We start from the raw sequence: 20684 nt of genomic DNA, 5'->3' as shown, positions 1-20684 counted from the left end.
AGTTGAATAATGCAGGGAGAACTGACATTATATCATCATTGCTTTAATATCATGTCTACTGACAAAACTCTGTTCTGTTATGATGGCAGGCAATGTGGAGCTGATACGCTTATATTGCAAAGTATGATAAGTTTCTCAATTTTTTGTAGTATGTTTAATGACAGGGTATACATGTAGTATACATATTAGAAATAGGGTAGATATATGTCTATCATAGACCCATTCGAAACTATGTCATTACGATGTTCAAAATTTGACATTTCCAGGAAGTAATTTGTTCACCACTCAGTATTTTGTTTTTTTTACTGCCTATGTGCAGACCCCACCTTAAAGACTTGCCATGGATATCAAATTAAGATTATTTGAAATGTACCTGAGTTTACATTTAGCCGACAGTATATCGAAAAAAATTAGACTTGAGACAAAAAAGTGTTCCTCAGCACTTTTACGACAACAATAACTGCAACAAACAACATAGTTTTTGGTAAACTGATTGTATGAGCACTTGGGCCAGTGTCCAGTATGTTCCAAGAGTGTAAATGTATGTTTCCTGACATGGGACTTTGTAGAATTCTGCAGTATTTCAAAAATGAAAGAAAGAGATCGACAATATGTAGTGATAACCAAATTGGTGGTCTTGTCCTGTCTTTTGTAAAATGTATTATTCTATTTTGTTGCTAGCTCCACCTTGCAGTGGCTGATGATGTCTACCTTGGCTTTTTCACCGATTATTAGGAGTAAAGGACAAATTGTATGGAGAGACATTGTTTTGAAGTCATAATTTAACATGATAATCACAAAATGACATGGAAGAGCCCGCACATTTGGCTGCCATCTAGAATGTGTCTTGTGATTAATTCGAACCTCAGAATACCCATGCATTTTATGTGCACCTACCCTTGTAGCCTGCTGTGTGACTCATTCTACCATACTTGCTGGTCCTACAAATCATTGAAGGGATTTGGTGGATATTGACCTGATAGAGATGGGAACTACAGGAGGGGAAAATGTTGGGGACTGTCCCACTACCATGATCCATTCTTTTTCTTCTTTTTTTCTTCTTTTTTACTGCCATATCTTGAAATTTAGTCTTCTCTTTCTCTGGAACCCTTTTAGCTACTTTGAAAGTGCAGATGAAAGTTATTGCATCTTTTTTTTAAATGAAAATGGTTTATTTTAAATGTGCCTTGTAAGTGAACTGAAGGGCTTTTGTACAAAAGAGTTTAGACAACATTTTCTGTGTTCATGCATCTTAACACTCGTGTGTTTGTTTTTTTAGTCATGTGTATATGGATTTTTTTTTTCAGTTTTGTTAAGAATGTGCATCATTTATAAGCCCCCTTCTTTCTTTCTTTTTTCCCTGTGAGGGTTGCATGGCTATTACTTTTGTTCCTTTGGCTACAGGGCATACAAGGCGAGTTCTCAATGTTGGGGTAGGTAATGAAAGAATGCAACTCATTTTATGATAGAAGTTAGTCAGCTGAAAAGGAGAAGGTGCCACATTCCAAGATGAATGGCTAGAAAACTAAACTGAAGCAGTGTACAAACCATACATGTGCAAATCTCCAGTATTGTATTATGAGTTATGTGTTTAAACATTTTCTATGTGACACAATGTGTTAAATGTCATGGCTCTCTTATTTATTTGCTGGTCACTGGCAATACATATTTATATCCTGTGCCATATTCAAATGCTGAAGACAAATAATGATGTGCGTGTACAACGTACATGTCGTCGCCAGCATGGCAGAAGGGCCTAAGTATTGCGCATTTGAAAAATCACAGTGACGATACCATCATATGAAAGAGCTCTCGAAGCTCTGTTGAATTATGTCACAAATCAAAATTTGATTTTGAGTAAATGTTGAAATTTCAATGTTTGGGCCCTTCTGCCAGGCAGGCAACGATTTTTGTGTTGTGTTTTTAAGCTGGTTGGTAGTGGTGAGAAATGCCAACAAAAAAATCAGTCTTCTTTGCCTTTGTTCATCCTGAGCTTTCATGATGTTTGATTGGGGTAACAATTTCAATGTTTGCTGAGCAAAGTTAGAGATTGATTTTGCAAGGTGAAGGGGAAAATGTGTTTGTTGCTGGCAAAGGAAGAAAAACAGCCGAGGAGTATTCAAAGAATGGTGAAATTCACTGTTCTGTCTCAAGTTGCGCAAAGAAGTGCTCAATTATTGAGAACAATTAAGAACTATTTATAACAGTGCTAAAACAGTATTCATTTGCTGAAAATTGGAACATTTTGCGTGACTTTGTGGTGGAGCTTTTTGGGTTTTTTTTCTTTTCATCTTACCTCAGCTGAAGGCGAGAAGTAATCACATTGCGTATTTATAAATAGTTATAGGATTGATCGATGTTTTAATGATAGATTTGCAGGAACTATTCAACGTCAAGAAGCTGCCAACTCATGCAACTCAAAATATGTTCAAAATCTTCAAAAAACAGCAAAAAAAAAAAAACAGACTCTACAAAAGAATGTAACATGTAGAGGTGTTATAAAGATAAATCTCTCAGTCCCAGTGGCAGCATGTTTATGTACAATGTCAATAGATGTTCAACACAGTGGGTCAGAGAAAATTGAAGGTGTTTGTCAGTTTTCCAACTTAGTATCGTTGATATTCTTTTCTTTTCATCAGTGGATGTATGTAGGGCGAGTGGCAAAGCATTGTCAAGGGAGCTTAATTTACTAGGTTTGAGGTGTTCACTGTTGGGTTAGTGTTGTGCCCCCAAAGGTGTTCTTTGCAGGATTCATTGGAAAGTTGGCACAGATATATCCTGCTTGTATGGTTATCTGAACTGCACATGAAACGTGATCATGGAATGTGTAGTAGAGATGTCATGATGATGATAAAATATTGCATGAGATTCCTATCACGTATTAATCAAAAATAAAAATATAGAATCATAACGCAGCAGAATCATTATGATAAACTGCTTGTCACCACTAAAATCATTTGGGTATATGTATTATTATCATTTGGCTGTATCAAAATGTTGAATTAGGCTTTTGAAAAACAAAAAAAGCACAGAGGAACTTTGATTTGGGGGGTCTGCTCAAGAAAAATCACTTCATCTGAACGCGAGTTTGCTATATGAGTGTTCTTTATAACAAGAGTCCACTTTCTGTAATCCAGTGTATTGGTGATGTAATGTTATGTTGAATGCTATTTCCTGCATGAAATGTGAATTGTGAAAATATTGCTGCTGTAGTGAAATTGTTGGAAGGATATTCCTTGTTTTACTCAAGCAAGTTGCTATTTCTTTTCCATCACTGACTGGCACACTTTAGCTACTTTACAACATGCTGGATGAAATGTGTATGGGTGTTGAGTGGCCTGTCCTCAATCCAAAAGTTCATTATTCTTTCTTTTTACAGTCAATAAAAGGAAAAAAAAAACTTTGAAGCAGAGACACATGTGGAGACTAAGTAAAAACAAAACAAAACAAAAAACTGCCAATGTTGGAAAAAAAGAAACAAAAATGCAAGTAAAGTTCTTCATGAAATGTAGAGTGTGAGAGTACTTTGAAGTGAAAAATTACCTGTTGTAACCTGCTGTGTAATGCACGCCTCATAGGCTGGGGCTAGTAGTTGATTGTTGTCAGTTCTAATCATTAGGGCAAACAGCAGGAATGTTACGATTCATTCATTCAATTGGTAGCTAAAGAAGCACTGATTTAGTAGCAGCACTGCAATCGGCAATTAATTAAGGGCATTATCCATGATGAAGTAATTGACAATGAATTACATGCTGTATGATTTTGTTGCCTTGATGAATTACAAAACCACATCAAGTCGTGTACTGCATAAATTTGATTCTACACTCTTGGTCTGTATGTGTGTCACTTGTAATCATTTGAAATAACCATGTATAGTGATATAAAATCTGTTGATTGTGTTGTTTTAGAGTTTTAGAGTTTGCGTGACATAATATCAGGTTTGTTTGAATCAAAGCAATATTTTGCAAATGATTTGCATTTTGGCGTATTCCTTGCATGGTTTTACTTTCTTCATTTTTTAATGTAAGATTAGCATACTTTTTATACCCCCGCCAAACGAAGTTTGAAGGGGGTATATAGGAATCAGCGGACGGTCGGTCGGGCGGTCGGTCGGGCGGTCGGTCGGGCGGTCGGGCGGTCGGTCCGTTGCAAATCTTGCGTCGCGAACTACTTCCTCAGTTTTCAACCGATTCCCATAAAACTTGGCACAGATGTGTGCCTTGGGTTGTAGATGTGCAAGACGTATTTTTTGACAGTACCCAGAAGTACGTTGCCATGGTAACGGCATATTATGGGCAAAAATGGGTACAAATCTTGCGTCGCGAACTCCTCCCACAGTTTTTGATCAATTTTTATGAAATTAGGTACAGACGTTCATCTGAATATGTTAATGTGCAAGACACATATTTCCGCAGTGGCAAAAAGTGTGTTGCCATGGTAACGGCATGTTATTGGTAAAATATAGGGCAAAATGCTTCATGGCAAAACTGCTTCATCAGTGTTCTTCCAATTCTCATGGAATTCATATTGAATGTTTGTCTTAGGATATAGGTCAGCATGACACATTTCTTGACAGTGACAAAAAGTATGTTGCCATGGTAACAGCTCACATATTATGAGCCAAAATGATGGAAAATTTTGTGTTGCAAACTACTTCCTCAGTTTTTGCCCAATTTCCATGAAACTTGGTACAGATGTGTGCCTTTGGTTGTAGATGTGCAAGACGCATTTTTAGTCAGTACCCGAAAGTACGTTGCCATGGTAACGGCATATTAATGGCAGAAGATCAAGGAAAGATCTTGCTGATTTAACTACTTCCTCAGTTTTTTTACCATAGCTTATGAAATGTTGTTTTGACCAAAGCTTATGAAATGTTGTTTGGCGGGGGTATAACCAGTCGCTGTAGCGACATTTCTAGTTTGTTTTGTTCTGTTTCATATCAATACCACAATGCTTATGAGGGATGCTTGCACTATGGATTAGAGGTCATTGAACTTTCATTTCCTCCCGCACACATGGGTAAACTGAAAGTGGTCTGTTAAATGCCTCTGATGCAAGCCAATACAAAGTGAGAACAATTCCTTGTTTCAGTGATGTTTACAGGTATGTTGCACTCACATGACTTCACTGAACAGAGTGTGGCCAATTTGAGGAAGCATTGATTTCATGCACTTTGATAGCTCTTGACTCTTGTGTCCATCACAGACTTTGAGGTGCTCGTTTCTCTTGTGATGAACATAATTACAATTGTATGTCCACTTGTGATGCTGGCATGCCTGCAAACAATTTTTGTTTTGATTCACATGTTACAATCGAGTACGTACCATAGTATACCACTTGGAGATATTTGGTATTTTCTATATGTTGGATTTTTGTGTGTGTCTTGTTTGCATTTTGAAAGAAATTTGTACATTCTTTGACCTGCCAGTAAATTTCTGAGATCATCATTACAAAGTCAGCAATACGTAGAGGTAATGGTAGGTTTGGACCCCTGTGGTTTGGGTTACTATCAACAGTTCCAAAGTACATTTCATTCTTGCAGCTACATACCATGGTAAGAAAAAGGCAACGACCATTCAGCTTTAAGGAATTATCATCACTGCTGTAGCTGCCTAGAGCGTGCTTTAAATTGCAGTACAAATTGCACTGAATTCACAGTGCAAGTGGTTGCATAATCTGTTTAAAAGTTTCAACAGGGTAAATGCTTGTTCTGTGCTAAAATTGATAATCTTAGCATTTTTTTTTCACATCATTTATAATGTTTCATTTTGCCCTAACTTATTCAAACAGTTATTGTGAATGCCAGGTCATTGGCTGAAGGCATACTTGTGTAATCATTGAAACATACTTCATTCTATGGGAAGCATGAAGGTTGCTATTATCTGTCTCTATGCATATATGCATGTAACTTGAACTGAGACTAGGGGAATTTATATTTGGTGCAAGGCAGAGGGAGCCTTTTGAACTGTACTTGATTCTGCAGCCTGTAGTTGATGCTAAGGCCTTTAATGCTGGGCAAATGAGTGTGGGAACTGGTTTTAGGCCTCCTTTTGAATGCAGGCTTCCACTACAGTGGACCTTTGTTTGTTTCACATTTGCTTTGATCTTGTTGGGATTAGCATGGAGTTTCATACAAATGTGGCTGCAGAACGAGTAGTGTATTGTAGACCATGGCAGTTTCAACTGAAGCAACCTGGGTGCTAAAGTATTTCTCTTGTCATCTCAGATGATTGATGGACAGTGGCATTCAGATAGCCATAGTAGATGATGCTGGAGTTGTATTCTTTGTGTGCATTTTTGAAACTGTCAGAAATAAAGCTGTGAGCCCTTTCAGAGGGAATATCAACATACTGATATTGGTAGTCCTTCCAGAAGTTATCAATCACTTGTAAATTAAACTGCTGTAACACATCTTTTTCTGAAATAATAGCTGTAGCCAATCAAATTTGTATCAGTGAGACGGTTTGTTGTCATTCACTAGCATCCCTCTTTACTGCAGAATTCCCTCTGCTCTTTCATGATTCTCGGTGTTAATGTGGTCAATGTAAAGTACTTTCCCTGATTTGATGGGAAATTTGAGTCTTTTCGTGTCTGGTCAGTCTCTGAAAGAAAATGTTCAATTCATTGATGACTGATGTCCGACACTGTTGGTAGTTTGGAGAAAGACTTTGGGAATTGTCTGCCTGCTGAACTAGTTGCCAAGACATGTGGTCTCTTCTGTGTACTCTGCCAAACCTGTAGATGGTGAGATTAGCTTCTGCATGAATGTACTTTGTATATTCTTATTTTAGTTGCTGCATTCAATTGTACCAAGGAGGTGTACAGTAGTGCTAGATTTTGTGTGTGAGTGAGTGTGTGTGTGTGTGTGTGAGTGGACGTGTGGCCAAACTGATATAAAATTAGAGTGTGAATTCTGTATTGCAAGTGTTTGCTGCAATAAATAAGTTAATGCATTTTGGTCAAGACATTTGCCAAATGTGTGCTTTGTTGAACTTGTTCTTCATGTTTGTTATTCATCCATATCTATTCTATTCAATTCTATTACTGGTATGTTAATATCACAACCATGTATTATCAAATTATAAACTGCAAAAGTGGAAAATTTCGCATTAGTAATTTTTCGCGCTCGGTCGAGTAAGGTGAATTTTGAGTGTTTTTAATTCTGCTGAATCATAGTGTATTGCATACAGGAAGCAAACATTTTTGAGTTCTTTTATTTTTGCGCTAGATGCACATCACATGAAATGGGTCAAAAATTTCCTTTCTTTTGTCCATGTATATATAATATATATTATATTATACTATATATATACATGTATGTGTGTGGTGAATGTGTGTATGTGTGTGAAGTAGCTATATCCAAGCACACAACTGTTGAACAAAACATCCAAAGCAAAATTTGTTTTATTTTCTGTTTAAGCAGGTTTTACTCAAATACATAAGTCTAGAATCTATGATGATCAAATAAACATAGCAAGCTGGATTTAAAAAGGGGAAAAAATGCACCTGAGCATTTGGTCTTTAGAAATTAACTTTCAGTACAGATCAATACAGCAGATGCTGAAGCTATGCCACAGGGTTCCTATGTGTAGTAGACAGAGCTATTAAAGTACATGTAGCTGGAATGAAAGAGATGAAAATTATTCAACAAATCATATGACAATATGGGATCGAACTCAATTTCTGAAAGATTCAAAATTTAACCCATCTTGCATGAGCATTCGGCACAAGGGAACTTTGCCCCTCCCTATTATGCTTCTGTTACTCTTGATATTACAGTTTCAAAACTCATATTGGGTAGTAAGGGTCTGCTGAACATGTTGATACAAAAGCTTTAACCCTTGGGCAACAGTTTTCACTTGTTGATGAGAGATCCCAGTTCATTAGATTAGCAGATGATCAGTACTTGTGAATATGTGCTGTGCATTATCTTTTAGAGTTTTGTGTTGCACATTTATTTGTTTAAAAGCACATGATGACAGATTGCAAATACAAACATAAAAACACCACCAACACCTCAAGAAATAAAATAATCGACCTGAAAAGACCGGGTCATCCCACTAGACCGACACCCAGGAATCATACAGCCCACGAGTTCGACATTGAAAACGGGCCCATGAGTCATACAGCTCACGAGTCGTACAGCCCATGAGTTCGACACTAGGTAAAAACAGCCCACAAGTTCGACAGATACAACACGGCGCGTAATGTGTCGGTCTCGTGGGCCTTGTTGGCATAATGTCAAACTCATGGGCTGTATGACTTGTGGGCTGTATGACTCATGGGTGTTGGTATCATGACATGCACCCGAAAAGACAACATACAGGCAATACATAATGAGTGGCACAGACAATTCATAGTGTGGAAAGGGGGTCTTTTTCAGATACATAGATACATGTTTTTCGATAACAGTGGGTACTGCACTGTATCAAATACAGAGAATAATGATGGCTTGTTGTGATTGTGTTGTGAATGTGTTGTGAGTCTACAGCTACATATACATCCCACAAATATTGAAATGAAAACAATGCATACAACTGGTATTCGAAATGATTTAAAAAAAAAACAAACAATTGCACAAGTACATTTTCATTTTTCACCATCCATATTTGGTCATCAAATCAAATGAAATACCTGTCAGGTACTGGGTTGATGATGGTAAACACATAGATGGCATTAAAGAGCCATGATGAACTCCCAAGTACATGTATATGTAAAGGTGATGTGCACAAAACATCAGAAATGAAACAAAGGTTATAACCATGGCTAGGTACATGTATATCACTGACAATGAAAGACGAGTGGGAAGAAGAATAGAACAATTGAGCGAGTACCGGTACGCACGTAACATACTGCAGTTTAGACACACACATATAAATGAATTGGTGCTTGAATACATCACAAAACAATGACCAACCACATCAAGGTGAACATCCAATATGTCATTAGAAAACAGAAATTCAACACAAAAATACACAATTGAATATGACATAATCTCATCAATTTTGATTTTTCTTTTGCTTGGCTGATATGAATAAATACACGTAGTAGTGTACAGGTGTGTTTTTTATGTAAAAGCAATCTAGAAGCTATATATTCTTGCATCAAGGTATAAGAAACACTTGGAAATCAAAGCATGAAACAAAAAATATTGGAATAACACCTTGGCATTCAATCACACATCAAATAAGGCAGGTACATCTGCACAAGGGCAGCTTTACTTGCTGTAAAAGCTGCCATTTTTGCAAGGCTTCAGTTTTCGCCAATTTCACAAATCACTGTTGGGCCATGAATTTACCAATACATGTATGCAAAAAGAACACAAATGGACAGGCATTATACCGTACTTGCAGTAGCCTTGGTCTTAAATTGCAAAAAACAACATCCTGCGAGAATGTTTGTGACCTTATTCACTAAAAATATCTGTACGCGAAAAAAAAAAAAATCAGCTTTTATAGTAACACTTTGAACCATAGGTAGAACTTTTGTTTGTCATCCACATCTGTTAATCACTGCGTAGGATTCAAACAAGATGCCAAGAGGAACTGAGAATGACATCAAACACTCTAAACGTATACCAACACTTGGTATCATATTGCAATATTAAATGGGTTAGTCAAATACCGGCTACTGATTGGCTAAACAGAGTCACGTGATGGAGGTACATTCGTTACGTTCTCCCATGGGCGAACATTCTTGGTAAAATAATGTTCTTCCATGGGAAAACATTTCCACGTAACAAATGACAGAAGGCAGGCCTAGGACTGCGCGCGCACAGTGAATTTGGCTCTGTGGCCGTGGCTGCAAAGTTCGTACACTGAATCTCTACGATCTTTGGTGGTTGACGTTGACGTATTTGACCAACCCATATAGTATAACAGATGATGACTTTTGTTGTCGGGAACATGTACCAAACGTTCCACCCTCAGGGTTTGAAATGCTATTTCGGTTATAAGTCCCTCGACTTCGTCTCGGGACTTATAACCTCCCTCAATAGCATTTCAAACCCTTCGGGTGGAACATTCGGTATGTTCCCTCCCCCGCCAGTCATCATCTATATAATGTTTTACCAGATGAATAAAACACTCCAGCAGCTGTACCACAGACAAATGTCACATTGGAAAAAAATGGTATTCATTCAAAGAAAATGGCACTTATTTCAACTTGTATTACATCATATCTAAGTGGAAAGTGACATGGCTTTAAAAATAGAGACACTACCTTTGTGCCTAAAAGAATGTTTGCCTAAAGAGTACTTGATAATGTGAAGTTCATTTACTTCCATGAAACTTGCCCCTTTACATGGGAAAGAAAACCTTCATCAGTATATCACAGACTACATTTTGCAAAAAGGTTTAATTTCTACTCTGTTAAACCACACGACCATGAAGAAATAGGAGTTCCACTTTAAAGTATCAAAATCAAGTATAAATGAAGTCCAACCAGTTTCTATTGATCCGCTCGAAACCTATTCTTGGGCTTTACATAAGGCATTTCAACTACAATATTGAACTGAAGTATAGATATAATTGTTTTCCTCCAATCCGGGAGCCAGAAAACATTAAACTTTCACAGACTACCCCTCATAACTTTTCGGGTCCTCTCTCCTATAAAGTATTTTCAAGACTTTCAACACTCTCCTAGATTTTCAAATTCAGTAAGCCATTGCATCACTACAAATATGCTGCAACATATGAGGTTTCATATAATTAGTGTATGGACATCCAAATGCCACGAACCTGTGAAAATTGTACAATAATTGATTCAATGCTGAAATCTATACCCAATTAATGGGTGGTAGTGCTCAAGTGGTACCGGCCTCAGAAATTTAGCTTCGGTCACGTTACTGACAGACTGCTCGTATGATACTCCACACAGGCTTTGCAATGTCCTCACTTATCTCATTTGTTTTTTGGTTTTTTTTGAGGGGGAAACAAAATTTCAAGACATCGCTTGTGACAGACTTAGGATTTCTTAGTTTACGAGACATCTTTGAACATAATGGCAGAAGATTACTTAGTAAAAAATATTTGTGTAACAAAACAAAAGCAGCCAAGACATGTAAATGGTTTCTCTGACAGCAAAAATTTGAAGCAATTCTCTCCTTTCAACCCTTTACTTTGCTGTAAATTTTCAATCTCTTAAAGGACAAGTTCACCTTCATAAACATAAGGATTGAGAAAATGCAACAATATTAGTAGAACACATCAGTGAAAGTTTGAGGAAAATTGGACAATCGATGCAAAAGTTATGAATTTTTTAAATTTTTGTGTTGGAACCGCTGGATGAGGAGACTACTACAGCTTGTGAGTCATATGCGTACAACAGTATAAAGAAAATATAAAAGAAAATTCAACATATTTTCACTTTCTTCGCATAATAAAAGAGCAATTGACTTGCCTCTTTCTAAAGGCAGGGGGAATAATATTACTCATAACATTTATCGGTAACGAGTCAGGGGAATGTGTACTTTTTTCAAAAGACGGAATTTTGTGAAATTCTCTTTATATTTTCCTTATATTGTTGTACGCATGTGACATCTAAGTTATTCATACACTGCAGTAGTCTTCTCATCCAGCGGGTACTGCACAAAAACTTCAAAAATTCATAACTTTTGAACGGATTGTCTGATTTTCCTCAAACTTTCAATGATGTGTTTTACTAATATTGCCACATTCTCTCAATCCTTATGTTTATGAAGGTGAACTTGTCCTTTAAGTATGACAATACAGTATATGCTGTACCCTGGCTGTTCGACCTTGAGAGTTTTCTTCAGCATTCATGAGCAAAAACATTTTAGCCACCAGTGAACAATCATACATTATAACAATATACTAGACAATCAAAATCATGTTACTTTTACATGACTACTTAGTACATAGCAAGTTTTCAGAACTCTGTCTCATTTGCAGTAGGTAGTCTATTCATCTTTTATCACACACACACACACACACACACACACACACACACACACACACACACACAAACTCAAACTCTCTCTCTCTCTCTCTCTCTCTCTCTCTCTCTCATTATGTCTTTAGTTTTTACATATCTCTCATGCTCTGTCTCTCTGTTTCTCTTAGTGACTCATCCTCTCAAGCCCTCCTGGCCCTCTCTCCTCTGTGGGGGGTGAAAGGTCACCTCGTGTGCTTGCCACAAACCCACTTCAATTCGTGATCTTCACCGAGGTCCATTTGGGCTTTCACTGATCTCCAGCTGCACTGGCAGGCATAGGCTCTACACCCTGATCAATGAAGGAGGAAAAAATATAACAATATGCTATTACATATCATATACATATTGAATAGGTAACATTTATGCTCTAGCTGTACCTGGATAAATTTTGGATAAATGTCACTTGAATATTGTTTATTGAGTGATCCACATCTTACACGCATTGCTTTTCAGATCACTCTCTTCCATCGCTATATTTGCTTCTTTGTTATTAGTGCACAGTATGTATGGTTTCTGTCATTATTCATTCCCGCATATAGTTTGTATTTAATTTCTGACTTGCACTCTGAAAAATTGATAATACAATATAATTTGACAAATGCTTCCTTATTCATTACCTTGTTTGATAGAAATAAAGTAAATTGAATATCAAATGCCCCCCAAAAAACAAACAAACAAACAAACAAACAAAGAAAGATGGACAACTATCTCATCTAATTTCTATTTCTGAATCATTTCTATTTTAGAACAAACAAACACTTTGTGCCTGATGCCATCCAACTGGCTACACTGTATATCACTTTTTCCCCAACTCCCAGTGTTTTTGGCCTACCTTTTCTCTTTTTCAACTTGGCACGAAGCTTCTGGAGGTCTGGCACGTTGTTCCTCAGGAAGAGGTAGTTGCAACTGGCATCCCACTCCAGGTCGTCGTAGCAGACGATCCTGAAGTCACATGACGTGCATCGAAGTTGATCACATGCTCTGTGATGGAAATAGAAAGTAAGAGGATTACCTCTCATTAGTAGCTTTGGCCAGTCATTGTCCCATTTCAGTAAATGATGAAAATAATTATGCTAAATTATTTTAGAAAGTTGACTATGGTACGTTAATATCAAATATTCTGTTGTTGGGTTTTTTTTTTCATCATCAGATTGCTATCAGTATTGTCTTTGCACAATAATTTGTTTGGTATCCATGGCAACAGTACAGCTAATGCCCTTCCCATCATTTTGCGCAAATGGAGGCCTTCTGTTGTCAGCCAAACACAAAAGCCAGTTCTGACATGATTTTGCAGTTACATCTTTAGTACATTTTCGCCTTTCAAAATGTGAATAAAAATCTGGGAAATGTTTTCCCAGCAGATTTTGCCCATCACGTCACAGCATTACATCCGCCCTGCAAAACTAAGACAAGGAACCCATGTTACCGGGGCTATGCTGGCTTTGTCAAGCAAAGGGCACATTTTCACACAGGTAGTTTCCACACATCATGGAGAACAGCCTGCATGATCACTGTGCCAAATGTTATATGGCTCTGATAATTAGTGCACGCTAGGATGGGTGACCATGAATTTCTTAATGATTCTCTAATGTAAAGACAAATATTCCATCTGCATGTTTCAATTCTTCACAGTATGTTTCCACTTGTATGGTCTCTTAATAGTGTACCTTGGTTAACCACCTAAAATTTTGATAAGTGATATACCATTAGCATTGGGAATCTCTTCTTTTAAAGACCAATCAAGAGGTAGAAAACAAATATTGTCAATCATGTTTCTCTGTTATTTTGTCATTGTGTTCATATAAGCTTTTAGTAATTGTTGCTGTTGCCTGAGGGGTGGTCATACTCAATGTCTGATAAAATTTGACGAGAACTTTTGCAACCCTTACACAACAATATACAACACAACTTTAGGTACCAGTATTTGTTTCATGTACGCAATAAAAACTACATGTTAGGACCAAGGAAAATAACAGGGAATAGAGGGCCTCTTTCTTCTTCCAAAAGGTTTAACCCATTGAGGACTAGTCCTGAGCATACTCGGGCAAGGGTCTATGTGAAATGCATATTGTAGCAAAATCAGCCCGTCCTCAACAGGTTAAGTTGCCCTTGTACCCAAATTCCCTAACCTATTAAAAGCACATCACACAATATGAACTGCAATTTGGCACATCATCAGGTCGTTTGCTCCTAATGAACAGCTTACAGGACAAGAAGGTTTATTGGCCATAAGAGAGTAATTTGCATTGCCCTTCAAATACTGATTAGCCACATGGGACCAATTAGCCATTGTACACCATTTGAATTTTTTCGGCATCTACGGAACAGAGAGATTTAAAAAAAAGCCATTTAGCCTTGTTTTCCTGTCCTTTTTTTTTTTTCTCTCTCTCTCAATGGTATGGAAGGGAAGGAGTGAGAGAAGATGGCATGGCACTGCACCATAAACTCAATGCAAACCCCCATCCAAAATTGTCACATTGTTTGTACAACAGGTGAAACAAAGAAGATGTTCATGTCGACTAGCATCTCAATATGATGTAAATTAAAAAAATAAAGTTGTTGTGGTTACTTTTCTTTATAAAATATGTAAACAAGAGACTAGTTTATGATGGAATGGAAATGCAGGAGAGGAAGACTACAACTAGAGAGTTGCCACATGAATCATTCTTAAAATCAAACCCTTTCATCATGCCTCGAGATTCCTGATTTACTGTAAAAGTGGACATTTTCGCGGTGTTGAAATTTTTGCGCATTTCGTGCAACCAGAAACTAGCGCGAAAATAAAAGCACGCGAATATTTTTGCTTGCCATATGTTCCTGTGCGTGATATCTTGATTCCGCGGAATTAAAAACACGCGAAACTCTTCTCACCCGGCGAAGCGCGAAAAATTAGTCGCGCGAAAAATTAGTCACGCGAAAAATAAGTCACATGAAAATATCCACTTTTACAGTATGTGCCTTTTTATACGGATGTAGACCCAACAAAAGTGTTGTATGAGTGAGATTTCTCCAGTGCATCCACTAATAGTAGGGCAGATATGTAGCAAAAATTTGTCGAGATGCTCACATCCGGCGGAAAGTATGAAATTTTGCATATAGGGGTATTTTGGGGTGCTGATTTCAAATATTGCCAGATCCAAGAGATCTGACCACGAGGTCGGCCGCCATTTTGAATTCCAATATGGCCGCCATCACAAAACAAATTCAAAGATCCCTATCTTCAGTTCTGAATAATCTGTGGCACCAAAAATTGGTACACATGAGTGTTTTGACATATTGAATTTGATGACAGATTGATTTGAAGTGTCTGACAAACATCGAATGGCCGCCATTTTGAAATCCAATATGGCCGCCTCGAAGAAATGTTCAAAATCCCTATCCCGATTTCTAAGTGGTGAGTGACGCTGAAATTAGGTGTAAACAAGTACAACATACTGCGGTAAAATATCAACTTATGTGATGTGTCTGACAAACGCAATGCCCGCTATTTTGAATTCCAATGTGGCTGCGAAGACAAACATCATGACTAACTTTCACGGGCATGCTAAAAAGTGCAGCAAAAAGGATGCACAATGCACCTTTCACTGACGTTACAATGTAAATACAGCAGCGCGCACTCAGTCAGTTACAAACGCGCGCTCAATCAGGTAGCCTAATTTACAAACCCGAGATAGAGATTTTCAACACTCTAACATGGCAACTATGTATAAAAATTCAAATTGGTTACCGTGCAGCTTGTCAGACATATCAAATAAGTATGTTATCAAAGTCATCATATCACCATGCTTTTATGTATCAAATTCCAATGGCTGATGTCATTCAGAACTGAAGATAGGGATCTTTGACGGCGGTCATATTGGAATTCAAAATGGCGGCCGACCCCGTGATCAGATCTCTTGGATCCGGCAATTTTTGAAATCAGCACTTCAAAATACCCCTATATGCAAAATTTCATACTTTCCGCCGGATGTGAGCATCTTTTTCACATATCTGCCCCACTATAAGTAATTCAAAGTGACACTGACATGACTTGTGCATGTACAAAAAAAAGTACTAAGAATAAAAATAAAAATGATGATGGTTTGTACATCTTACTTTTGTACAACAGTTGAGGCAACACCAAGGGTCATTGAGCTCCCACCAAGGAACACAGGAAAACATTTCCTCTCCGACGAGACTCCGTTGACTGCGCTGGGCCGTGATGAAGATGACGAGGCCAGAGCAGATGGTTTTAGTCTCACAGACTCCTACGAAGCAACAAGATATGGTGATCTTAAGAAAAGCATCAATGACGAGAAAGGCCAAAATGATCAACATTATCATAGGAGAGGATTCTAACACTGACCAATGGATTTTTATTTTTATACACCTCATTTGATTAATCCTCAATTTTGATAGAATAGATTGAACAGAGGCGAAGTCACTCGTTTTTATTATACTGCCTGGCAGTCAGCTAGCAGTTTTTCAAGAAGCATGCCCATAAGAACATCTTGCACGTTTGTCTACAATATTTGTGCACTGTGAAATTACACAGTTCTATTATCATTTCTCTGACAAGTAGCACAACAACTTCATTTCAACGCCTCCATTTAGCATAAATGTTTTAAATAAAGCGGGATGCAGGATACATGACAAATATCAATTGCTTATTTTGGGGTTATGGCAAAAATCATTTGCCTTTGGTGATTTCTCAATAGTGCTATACTCTCAAGATGTCTAGGGGTACAGATCTGTCTAGAAATCACCTATGGGCAAATAGTTTCACTATTATAGCCCTTCAAAGTAGTCAATATCAATGTAAAACAGATACTCATTAATTGACAAATATCACTTTACACACTATGCCTTCATGCATGAGATCTACATTAAATTCATGTACACTATAAGGTTATAAAGAGCTAACACTTTGAATTGGGGAAATTACGAAACCATGCACACCAAACAACTTACCGGAGGATCAGGAGCAGCGATAATGTCATCGATGATGGAGTCAAGTTCATCTTTCTCCTTTGATTTGGCACTTTGGCTGTCAAAAGCAAACCAAAATACATAAAGTTCAAGGTATTTGATTTTTTTTTTCATGTAAAAAAAAAAAAAAAAAAAAAGTCTCTATGATTCACAGTCCAGGGAATAAAATCATCATGTTTACAAATACAATGTTAGAATGCACAAAGATTTGTCACTGCTACTAGTATTTAGTGCTAAAGATATAACATGAGATTTTTTAGAATGAGAGTTCATACATAGCAGAATTAATATACGATTTCTCATGAATACTTATTATTTGGACTGAACACCTCAAGTTGTAACAGATACCAAACAGTGTCACTCATCAGTCTAGTATAATTATGGGCATACGAGCATTCCTCAGTAAAACATAACTTTTTGCCATGTGATTATGTAAAACCATCTTCTAAAGGCACTGTCGTATACCCCCAAGGGGAATGACAAATGCAACTCACTACACTACAGTCAGCCGAGTAGGCACAGTGATAGCATAGCTGCTACTTCTATTAAACATCACATTAATACTTTTGTTCTACTATCACATTTTTTCATGCAGCTTCTACAGCACAAGTTACTACTGTACTGTGTAGGTCTATAACAGTTAAGGAGAAAGCTGGCAGGCAGTGTGTTTAAGAATGTTATTGTTAGTTGTTTGTTACTTTATTATCTATTGGTTGCCCATTACAATGCTATACAATTACATTTGTATTAATCATATTTCAATTTATGGTCTTGTGTCAATGTGTCTGACTTTTACAGAGCTTGAGCTAGAGCAAAGTTGAGGTTTCTTATAAATGTTCTTGTGAAATTCTTCTGACTTCTGTAGAGTGTTTACATACCATTAATAACTAGCAATACTTTGCTTGGTACTTGGTAGGGGCCTACATGGTAAAGTGATCCTCCAAAAGACCCCAAGCAGAGCGGCAGAGGGTGAACTCAATTTGGGAGAATATATTTGGAAATCATGGTCTTAAAAGTACTGCAAACGTACACATTGTAGATACTGACAAAACTGGACCATTTGACTGTGACTGGAGAGGTCACTGTGCAGTGTGAGAGATAAATTTAAAGACAAAGTAATGTTGAGCATAAACTGTTGCAAATGATCATATAGGCCTACCATCTGGTACAGAAAATAAGGCCATTTCCTGCTCAATTTATGAATGACAGAACCATATCTTTAATGATTATGAATACAGCCTACACATACAGTGCAGCCCTATAGTTTAGTCAATCAATCGCTCGCCCTCATAGTCATAACACTCAGTCCCACTGCATTGCACCGCACATGTATGTATGTACGTCGCAGCCACCCGGACCCGCGGCTTGCACAGCAACAGATGGCAAGTGCAAGTCCCCCGCCTACCCGATCCCCGAAGCTTTACGGGTAGCCATGGCAGCAAACCGCTATCTGCATTTACCTCGTCGCTGTCGTTGCTTTATTCTTAGGGTGTCCCGTCCCACTTGTTTTCGAGGCCGTCGATGATTTGCTCGGGGATTTTACACAGAATTTCGTCTCAACTTCGTTGAGCAGGTCGTCGATGTCGTCTGCCATGACTGCCTGTTTTATCTTTCACCAACGAATCAATAAAGATCAATTATCCAAATATCCGTCATTCATTCTTCTTAGGTGGTCTGTGCGTGGGACACCAACTCTCGCCTCTCGGCCAGCTGCCGCTGCTGGCGCTGGCTTTCGGACCCTGACGAGCGGATCATCAGCAGCAGTCCCATGTGTGTCTGCCTATGTATGATACGTATAATACATTTCATACACAGCGGCCACCTGCATTCAACGCATGGTGTGTGTGTGGTGTGTGTGTGTGTGTGTGTGTGTGTGGGTAGGGGGTTGTAGCGCTGGTTGACGTTGAGTACCATCAAACTCAGTGGGAGTAATTAGCAGTATGGGCGCCATTTCTTGTTTACCGGCATGCCACTGGTGTGCAGTGGATTTTGCTCATTTGTGTGTATTGCTTCATTGTTTCGTTCATATTTTCAGAATTTAGATGTGCGAGACAATGGTTTATTTTGTTTCATCAAATCAACTATCAAACTGTTTTCTTTGCTAATTTATTCAAAGTTCTCTAATCTATTCCTTTTTTTATGCATCTCCTACGACAATCAATAGTCACAGAGCTGTTTTAGTACTGTACGAGCTGAAATTTTCGCGTACAGATATTTTCGCGAATTGCTACTTGGAGGACATTTTAGTGTGTTGTTAATTTCGCGGTTGCGAGGGTCTACGGTAACTAAACTTAGTTATTTGTGTTTTGTTATTTTCGCAAGTTGTTATTTTCGCGGTTGAAAGGCGGATTCACGAAATTAACGAAAATAAAACCATCGCGAAAATTTCAGCTCGTACAGTATGTAAGAAGAAAGAAAAACACAAATGATACCATTACATTTCATTGACTCATCATTTTCATTATTTTTGTTTGTTTGTGCTTCATTGTTCCTTGAAGAAAGAAAACAGGTGAATCTGATTCTTTTGAAATGGAATATCTCTGTCTGACTGAACATATATCTGGGGTTTATCATGAGATTTGGATGATCCCATTGAGGATGATCTGTATTACCATTTTGCAGTATCAACGTATTTGAATAATAAACCTCAATGCAATTAATGCAGCCATCAGCTCCGCCATTTTGATGCTTTCTTCAAGGGGAGAGAATATATGCATACATATACATATACACACACACATGTATATAACATACATATATATATATATGTATATAACATATACATGTATATATAATATATGTATGTGTGTGTGTGCGCGTGTGTTCCTCTGTTTATATATATATATATATACAGTGTATGTGAAGAGCTTGATCGCAAAACGTGTTCAATCCTTTGACAATTTGGTTATTTGCAATGAAAAAATTTAAAAAATAAAACATGGGATAGTTTTAATCACAACTTCAAGAATATTTCTTGTCATAGCAAGTATTTAAGATATTGGGAAAGTGTCATTTTGGTCTAATTGATGATAGACCTAAAATTGTACTTTGGTTCATTGGTTATCTCTCCCTCTCCATCTCATTCTCACTACCTATGTTTTTCTTTATCTACCTATCTACACACATCTCTCTCGCTAGCTAGTTAGCTATCCATCTATCACTTCCTCTCTCCTTCTTAGGTTCTGCAATACAAAATTACAAAATATCTGCATACACTGACTGTAAACTGTAGAACATAATCACAAGTGAGCCTATTCCCAAAAAGCTCTGTTTTTTTCCCCAAGGCTCCTTTGTGTCACATTCTATCTCATTATCTCGTATACCAATTATTGGTATACAATGAAGTTATTTCCCATGAGTGTTTATTTTTGTTGCTGTTGTTCTGCACACTATACTACTTCAGTGTTTATGTTATACCAATCATCATGCTGCACTCAGATGTGGGGACCAAAAAAACAAATAAATGAAAACTAAAGACAAGCTTAACAATGAGAAATATCATGCTACACTATACTAAGTAATGTTATAACTAAAACATGAGCTACTTTTACTGCTACTACAATATCATACCTGCAGTAAATGTGATTACAGTGTACTACTATCACTGCAAGTACTACTGTACCATAACTGCCACCACTAGTAGAGATACAGCCTGCAACAACATACAAACACATAAATACAGACACAAACACAGACCAAAAAAAAAAAAAAAAAAAACCCTAAGGCATTACTGTGCACTCAGAATGATTTTCCACTTCACC

At 37.5% G+C, this 20684-nt stretch overlaps 1 protein-coding gene across 1 annotated transcript; it reads right to left on the bottom strand.

The window, feature by feature from the left end:
• Positions 1-12098: 12098 nt before the first annotated feature.
• On the bottom strand, positions 12099-18542 carry LOC139728235 (cilia- and flagella-associated protein 418-like). Its single transcript, XM_071639198.1, has 5 exons — positions 18384-18542; positions 16906-16981; positions 16051-16202; positions 12788-12936; positions 12099-12244 (listed from the first exon to the last, which is right to left on the bottom strand). The coding sequence occupies exons 1-5, from the start codon at positions 18515-18517 to the stop codon at positions 12138-12140; spliced, it is 618 nt and encodes a 205-aa protein (XP_071495299.1). The 5' UTR covers positions 18518-18542; the 3' UTR covers positions 12099-12137.
• Positions 18543-20684: the final 2142 nt, after the last annotated feature.

The sequence above is a fragment of the Diadema antillarum genome, unplaced genomic scaffold (assembly GCF_040938485.1).
Source record: "Diadema antillarum isolate AM-2024a unplaced genomic scaffold, OU_Dant_1.0 seq00000170_RagTag, whole genome shotgun sequence".
Taxonomy (NCBI): Eukaryota; Metazoa; Echinodermata; class Echinoidea; order Diadematoida; family Diadematidae; genus Diadema; species Diadema antillarum.
The sequence above is the reverse complement of the archived record's forward strand: the minus strand, read 5'-3'. Positions and strand labels throughout refer to the sequence as shown.

Excerpts from the sequence above, each read along its gene's own strand:
- LOC139728235 (XM_071639198.1), bottom strand. The coding sequence starts at position 18,517 with ATGGCAGACGACATCGACGACCTGCTCAACGAAGTTGAGACGAAATTC. Across the intron at positions 16,203-16,905 it reads TCGCTGCTCCTGATCCTCCG|GAGTCTGTGAGACTAAAACC; the intron begins GTAAGTTGTTTG and ends GTTGCTTCGTAG. Across the intron at positions 12,245-12,787 it reads CAAGTTGAAAAAGAGAAAAG|GGTGTAGAGCCTATGCCTGC; the intron begins GTAGGCCAAAAA and ends TTCATTGATCAG.